The sequence below is a fragment of the Armigeres subalbatus genome, unplaced genomic scaffold (assembly GCF_024139115.2).
Source record: "Armigeres subalbatus isolate Guangzhou_Male unplaced genomic scaffold, GZ_Asu_2 Contig1949, whole genome shotgun sequence".
In the NCBI taxonomy this organism is placed as follows: Eukaryota; Metazoa; Arthropoda; class Insecta; order Diptera; family Culicidae; genus Armigeres; species Armigeres subalbatus.
In genome coordinates this window covers 70,429-78,506 of record NW_026942780.1, presented here as the reverse complement: position 1 = coordinate 78,506, position 8,078 = coordinate 70,429, and the positions used below count along the sequence as shown (strand labels likewise).

Below are 8,078 nucleotides of genomic sequence, written 5' to 3'. Positions count from 1 at the left end.
TTGACGAATTGAAGTGATTTCTGTATGTGTGTGCGTATGTGTACAAAAAAGCCACACTTTTTGGTACTTAGCATTATCCGATTTGCTCGCAACAAGTTGCAATCGATGCGTTGTTTCCTATTGAAAATTGATCCGATCGGTCATTGCGTTCTGGAGTTATTGAAAAAACATTAGTTTTTGCCAAGGGTCCCTTTTAAAAGGTGACTTCCGAGCCTTTTAAAAAGTGACTTCCGAGCCTCTTGCAAGGAGGCTTCCGAGCCCTTTGAAGAGAGGCTTCCAAGCATTTTGAAAGGAGACTCTCAAGCCTTTTGAAAGGAGGCTCCTAAGCCTACGTGAAAGGAGGCTCCCAAGCCTCTTGAAAAAAGGCTTCCAAGCCTCTTAAAAGAAGTCTTCCAAACCAGGAAAAAAAGCCTTCATGCCTCTCAAATAAAGGCTATCGTCTTTAGATTATTGATTTTGGTTCAGAAATATATTCTTAACATATTATTCAACATTTTGTCCTAGATCAGGAAGATTGCATTGAATTTTTTTAAATTTGTTTTTTCGACGTTTTCTGCCTTTGATCTTTTGTTCCACAGCTCTGTAGAGTCTCGCCGACGTAGGTTTTTGGTACACTTTTCGGAGCGGTAATAAAATACAATTTATTCACAGAGAACAACTTTATTCGCGACCACTCTCAACCGTAGTTCAAACAACTCTGCCTCCAAAACTAGATTTTCTTCTTTTTACTCTTTCTTTTAATTTAACGTTCGCTCTTTTGAATATCGCAGCGAGGGGCTATGCAATGACATTTTGTTATAGGGTTGGTCATGATTATATTTCATCAACTCTACATCCCTTCTCTACTCTAATAAAAATGGTTCTATCAACCAAACTTTAAACTATGAACTAAATCTAGCGGGTAGTTTCTTCTCACGCTTAGGACGTTTTGGCATGGTGTGTTCTTTGGCCTGTCTCTTAAATGCTCCCGACTTGCCTTCCTTCCCCAACATCATTCTACTCGTTTCGTCTAAGTCTCCTTCTGGTGCGTCCGAGTTCTGGGTGGGCTCTGTGAAATTATTTATTTATATAAAAAAAAGGACAAGATATATAATAAAATATGGCATAATAAATGTAGTGAACTCTTGGGATATTTGAAATAAATTGTTTTGAATAAATTCAAAACCTATTTATTTATTATAATGATAACCGACTTGCGTGGACTACAAACAACACGATTTTAATTTATCATACACTCTGAGGATAATCTATGCTAACTGCATTTCTCCTAGTTGACCCCACGTTCGTTTACGTGTAGTTTATACTCGATTAGTATAACCTCCGTATCCTCGCCGTATAACGATTTAATATTGCATAGATTACTTTTTTTCCTCTAGCTTTAACAATATGAGAAATGATTTGTTTGTATGTTAATACAGGTTTGGTCTTTTTCTGAGTGTAGTGTATATGCGCAATTCATTTTCGACCAATTAAATGTACACTCCTGTTTTCTTAGTTTAATCTACTGTTGACCTAAACGAGTGAACCCCTTATAAGTCATCTGTCATTTAGATATCCTTTCTCGCAAGTCAGTGAAAATTCAGTGTTTACGGTATTTACCTGTGCGCTACGTTATAAAATTCAGCATTAAAATAGCAAAAATTTAAAGAATTTTAAAGAACTGACTTTTGTGAAGAATCGCGGGCCAATTACAACATTGGATATGTGCAGGAACGTTATAAAGTCGAAAGATTCGATTAAGGGAGACCGAATCATGACTGTGAGTAGGACCACAGAAAAATAAGATCCAACAATGCATTTCTCAAACCCAAAATACGTCGTCAAACCAAGCAAGTAACTGAATTTCAACTGTACGTTGTTCTTGGTCGAAGAAAAAAAACGTAACGTAAAACATTTTTAAAATAATCAAATGAAAGTAGTACTTACGGCTCATAGTTGAAGTGTTGGTTCCAGCTTCTTTACCGGGTGACCATTTCTTAAGATGAGTTGCTGGTCGACGGTAAATAACACCTTCATCATTTGTGACTATCACGTCATTACCGTTTTTCTTGACAACTTTGAACTTTTCCAGTTTAAACTTAGGCTCTAGTTTTCCAGTTTCGTAATTCCTTAGTAAAACTTCATCTCCAACATCAATATCGGACGCTTTAGCATGCCTGCGCTGATCCGCATATATTTTTCCCTGCATTTTCTTGATCGCATCGTTTTCTCGAGTTTCTTCATCTCGCTGCCAATGAGATTCTGTTCTAAGCGACGGCAATAGATCCTTAACTGGTCTACCGGTCATCAATTCCATCGGAGCTTTTCCAGTAACAGAATGAGGGGTCGTGTTGTATGCGTAAACATAGTCTCGAACAGCTTTACGCCAATCTGCATTTATTGCCTTTGCGATTCGCAGAGTCCGCAAAATACCCTGGTTTTGGCGCTCTACTAACCCATTCATTTGGGGCCAATATGGGATAGTACGAATGAGTCGAATGTTCTTATCCTTGCAGTATTTTGAAAATTCCTCGCTTGAAAATGGTGGCCCATTATCACTCCGGATCGATTCTGGGTATGTCTGCTCATGGAATAATGATTCCAGCGCTTCGATCGTCTTCGCTGCGTTCGTTCCTTTCATTTCCGTAACTCTAAGGAAGCGACTGTAGTAATCAACCGTAACAAGAAATGTTGCGCACTCCTTAGCCGAAAAGAAATCAATTGCAATTTCTTGCCACGCTCGTTCCGGCATTTGTTTCCGCACCATAGGCTCTGGCGGCCCCTGAGCACTTACTGCTGCACATCCAGCACACTCTTGAATATAGTCTCCAACATCTTGGTCCATGCGTGGCCACCATACCTTTTCACGCAGGTTACGTCGCATTGTGACTATTCCGGGATGCCCCCGATGGGCTATTATCAGGGCTCTTCGTCTTAGAATTGTTGGCAAGATAATCCTTTCGTCTCTGACTATAATGCCATCAATTATTCCTAACTCTTTCGAGAATGCTTGATACCGGAAAAGGTCTGATGGCCAGTTTTGACTATGTATTGCTTTCAACACTGTTTTGAGGACCTCATCCTGCTCAGTTTCCATTTTTATTTCCTGTAGAGAAATTGCTGCCGGGCCATCACCAACTGCACACAAGTAATGTTCCGTTGCTTCATCGAAAGGTGTATCTGATATCGAATTGGCCTGTACGCTTAACCTGGAGAGCACATCTGAAATGTTTGATGAACCAGGAATATGTTTCACACAGAAATCATATGGCTGGAGACGCAACGCCCACCCTTCAGCTCTTGAACAAGCTCGCTTTCCTTGTTGATGCTTTCCTCCGAAGATATACTCAAGAGATTTGTGGTCGGTGAATATTGTAAATTGGGTTCCAAACAGATAAGGGTAGAATTTTTCGACAGCCCATACGACCGCCAACGCTTCGCGCTGAGTTTGGGGGTACACTCTTTCTGTTTTTGTCAATCCTTTTGAAGCAAAGCTTATGATTCTTGAAATATGTTCACTGTTCCGCTGTGTGAGTACTGCTCCAAGGCCCACTGGTGATGCGTCTACATAGAGTTCTGTCTTATCCTTCGGGTCAAAAAATCCAAGTTGGCGAACAGTGTTTGACAGCTCATTTCGCAAATCATCAAAAGCGTTTTGCTGATCTACCCCAAAAACTTCAACTTCTCCTCTTATATATTTACGCAGTGCTTCAGACCTCGTTGACAGGTGTGGGATAAACTGCCCGACAAAGTTCACCAGACCTAAAAACTTCGAGTTTCTTCTTTAGATTCTGGTTTTCTGAAATTTCTGATAGCAGAAATCTTCTCATCTGATGGAGATATACCCGCTGCGCTAACTTTGAAAACCCAGAATCTCAAGCTCAGTCACCCCCATCAAACATTTGGCTTTATTCAACGTAGCATTATTATTTTTCAGGACGGTTAACACTTGTCGCAAACGAGCGTCATGCTCCTCTTGGGTACTTCCGGCTACCACAACGTCGTCGATATACACCACAACACCTTGAATTCCAGATAACATTTCGGACATTACCCGCTGGAAAATCTCGGGGGCACAATTAATTCCAAACATTAATCGCTTGAATCGCATAAGCCCCCTGCTCGTCATAAAAGTAGTGATTCCCCGAGATTCCGGATGGAGCTCAATGTGATAGTATGCAGATGTGATATCAAGTTTCGAGAAAATGGTCGATCCTCTAAGCCTATTCAGAAGAGTATCGATCATAGGAAGAGTATAATGTTCACGTTGTATCGCTTCATTTGGGTACTTCATGTTGATACACAGTCTAATATCATCTTTCCCCTTAGGCACCACAACCATGGGCGATATCCATTCCGGCGGTCCCACAACCGGCTCTATTACATCACTGTTCAGCATCTCTAGTATTTTCTGATCCACCTTTTCCTCCATTGCAGCAGGTACTCTCAAGTATGCTATTTTCCGTGGAAGTACACGTCCATCAATTGACAGCTTAACTTGGACATTGGGGAACTTCGGAAAAGCTTCAGATTTCACCTCAATGTTTTGGACCTCAAGACCGACTTTCAAGACCTTCAAATCTTCTGCTGTTCTTTTACTCAGGAGAGACTTCTGCGATCCTTCGATGACGAAAAATTCGGCGTAGCTTTTTGGCTTGGATTCGTTTACCGAGATCCATGCTTCAAAAATGGTTAGAACACGAAGCGGTTCTTGAGAAGCATAAGACAAAATGTTTCGATCACAATGAAATCGTTTCTTGAAAAGTGTTGCACTTGTATTGATGAGCTCTTTCCAAACCTGCTCAGTTACAGTATTGATTGCTGCTCCCGAGTCGATAAGAAAAATGACGGGATGTTGATCAATCATGCATGTAATAATTCCATCACTTTTTCGGCTCATCTAAGTAAACGAGAAAATGTTAAATGATTCCTCACATTATTCTTGCTCAGGGCTCGTGAGTGGGTGAATTAAATTTTCTTCAACATGTGCGAGACGCTACAATCCCTCAAAAGTAACTTTTCTCTGCACTATTATTATTATTATATTTTTATTATGAGAGTATTTAAAGATTTATATGACAAAAGAAAAGAAACAAACATGTAAATGCTAATAAAAAATCATTCTACCTTCAAAGATTCCTCCGACGTCGGACGATGTTGCAATGCTTCTATCTCGCCGCAGTCATATCGTAGCGCGTTCGCTTCATCCTCGGTACGTCTCCAGGTGCTGCGGGATTTGAGTTGTTTCTTCCGTGCTGCTCTGCATTTTCGGGCAAAATGACCTGTACGCCCGCAATTGTTGCATTTCGAGTTTCGAGCGATGCAGCTTGGTGAATCTTTGTGATGTTTCCACGAACCGCAACGATCGCACTCCAATCGAGTACGGTTTCCATCATTCCACGGTTTTTCGCTCTTGTATACGGTTGTTCCAAAAGATCTCTCTCTGGGCTGATACTTTCTGCCCCAAACTTGCTTCACTGCAGATACACTAACCGGTTCAGCGTCTACCTTAAACGGGTGTGATTTCTCTTTTTGTTTTGCCAAGAGTTCTCGATTAACAGCGTAGTTAGTCAGTTCATCAAGATTCATTACATTCTCCAGACCCTTATCTCTTACTCTGTCATCTCGTGCTCCCATCGTTACTTGCTGTAGTATTTCTTTCTCCTCACGCTCTCGAAAATCACATCGGTTCGCCTGCGTGCGGAGCTTCAAAATGAAGTTGTTGAAGGATTCTTCAGTAGACTGTTTCAATGAACGGAAAACTTCCAGTTCAACTCGCTCATTACGCTTTCCAACGAAAAAGTTATTCAAGCGTTTGACAGCGTTATCGTATTCCGGGGTCTCCTGAGGTGCAAGTGGGACTTTTGCTGGTCCCGGTTGAATCTCACCAGGCACTGGTCTCAGATTAAAGTAAATCCTCTGAAGACCACGACCACCTCGTGCCAGCATAAGAATCAGTCTTTCGTGCTGCGAGTCAACCTGTTTCAACTCCAGCAGGAGTTCGAACGCCCTTAACCACTCTTCCCACTCGGCGGAGATCCGATGCATCAACCGCGTCGTTGAATGGTGCTAACGGGCAACTTTTGTCGTAGTCCATCTGAAAATCATTTAAATAATTGTTTGATTACATCGCATCGTCACTGGTACTCATTCTTATCGGATTTTTTTTATAGTCGGTCTTTTGTAACAATAAACACAAAGCTTCCACTTAATATTTTCTTACTTTCATGCCTACATTAAGTGCATCATTCGGAATACTCTTGAACCTAAATAGAATGAGGCTATTTTCATTTTTTTTTGTGCGCTTCGATCTTCATTTGGGCTCGCATCTTTTGGTATGTATGTGTGAGTGTGTGAAGCAGCGTTGGTCTTCAGCCAACTTTTTTTCATCGATCTTGCATCTCTTTCTTCGTGTGCGCTTCGGTTTACGACCGGTCTCGCATCTTTTCCTCTTATGTGTGCGCTTCGATCTTCAATCGGACTCGCATCTTTTGGAGCACAGGTAGTGTAGGTCTTCAACCATTTTTTTTTTTGTTGTGCGCTTCGGTTTCCAACCGGTCTCGCATCTTTTCTGTGAATGTATTCGTTTTTCAATCAACAATAGTCCCAGGTCTTCAACCACTTGCACTACTAAATACGTTTCAGTTGGTCTTCAGCCAGTTCTTTTTTTTTTTGCACAATTTGTCCACACAATACATTCAACGCTAATCGTTGCTGATGGATGTAACCTTGAACGAACTGTTCATTCCGCCATTTTGTATGACAACCACGTTTTCAAATTATTACCTCCATTTTTTTTTACAATTCATAATCATCGCTTCATTTCATAACTTTTTCTTCGATAATATTATATTGAATTATAATTGCACTAGTATTTCTTCAATGCCTCGAAATTATCTCTCTTACGTTTTGAAAATTAGATAACAAACTAAATTATTCCATTTAGATGAACTTACCTTGGGGAAAAAAATCCGTTCGGCTGCGCCAAATTGTAGAGTCTCGCCGACGTAGGTTTTTGGTACACTTTTCGGAGCGGTAATAAAATACAATTTATTCACAGAGAACAACTTTATTCGCGACCACTCTCAACCGTAGTTCAAACAACTCTGCCTCCAAAACTAGATTTTCTTCTTTTTACTCTTTCTTTTAATTTAACGTTCGCTCTTTTGAATATCGCAGCGAGGGGCTATGCAATGACATTTTGTTATAGGGTTGGTCATGATTATATTTCATCAACTCTACAAGCTCTTTATACACTGTGCCGCTTTGGAAAAGCAAGACTCAAAAGTCTTTGATTTACTGAACGCCCAGTATATTATGTACAATACAAAGTCTTAGAATCAAAAAGTATCAGAACTTTATCAAAAAGTTTTTATTGAAATTTTTATACATTCGCCATTACGCATTTTGGTCCGAGGTACCACCTAGGACCAGCGAAGGTACCCCAGGGGTACATGTACCCCAGGTTGAGAACCGCTAATATAAAAGATAAAAGAACAGACGACAATATCAATATTTTGCACTTAAATATCATGAGGAGATCTAGTTATGTTTAAAAGAAGTAATCAATATTATGTGTTATTGGATTGTTTTTATCAATCTTGATATTTAAATGATATTTCGGTGCAAATTTTTATTATTGTTGCCTGTTATTTTATGTCTTATATCAATCAAATCATTACCTTGTTTAGTTATTTTGTTTATGGCTTATGCCAGCCATTAGCAGAATTAGGCTTCCATGGAAGCCAACAGCCTTAGCAGAATTAGGCTTCCATGCCAATCAGAATTCCACCGATAATTATCTACCTGGATCGAAAGGCCTTGGCCTAATAGTAGCTTTTATTTTGGTTACTCCTTCTAAGCCCTCATTTGCTCAATACATAAAAGTATAAATTACCTTCGGTTCAACAAAATATCGAAGGTCAATAGGTAGAAATTACAAAATTACAAAATTACTAGGGCAAAAGGTGGAATGCATCAATGTTGGAGGTTTTATTTTAGATTTTCATTCTTTTAATCATGTTCTGTCAAGTGTTCTGTTCAGTTCATTCAAAGTTAATTGCCAATGTTCCTAGTATTAAACCACCCGACTTGGACAT

The 8,078-nt window shown here is 39.9% G+C and overlaps 1 protein-coding gene across 4 annotated transcripts; it reads right to left on the bottom strand.

Annotated features, from left to right (window-relative positions):
• Positions 1–664: 664 nt before the first annotated feature.
• Positions 665–7,168, bottom strand: LOC134203545 (uncharacterized protein K02A2.6-like). Of its 4 annotated transcripts, XM_062678396.1 has the most exons (3): positions 6,936–7,168; positions 5,107–6,076; positions 665–1,048 (listed from the first exon to the last, which is right to left on the bottom strand). In XM_062678396.1, exons 2-3 carry the CDS (start codon positions 6,025–6,027, stop codon positions 1,010–1,012), a joined length of 960 nt encoding a protein of 319 aa, XP_062534380.1. In that variant the 5' UTR covers positions 6,028–6,076; positions 6,936–7,168; the 3' UTR covers positions 665–1,009. The 4 variants fall into 4 exon arrangements, 3 of the variants coding, with proteins under 3 accessions (XP_062534380.1, XP_062534378.1, XP_062534379.1); XR_009977637.1 differs by lacking the exons at positions 5,107–6,076; positions 6,936–7,168 and adding an exon at positions 1,600–3,742; XM_062678394.1 differs by lacking the exons at positions 5,107–6,076; positions 6,936–7,168 and adding an exon at positions 1,927–3,742.
• Between the last annotated feature and the right edge of the window lie 910 nt (positions 7,169–8,078).

Coding starts and splice junctions, on each gene's coding strand:
- LOC134203545 (XM_062678394.1), bottom strand. CDS start 3,076: ATGGAAACTGAGCAGGATGAGGTCCTCAAAACAGTGTTGAAAGCAATA. Junction 1,049..1,926: donor CAACACTTCAACTATGAGCC/GTAAGTACTACT, acceptor ATAATTTCACAG/AGCCCACCCAGAACTCGGAC.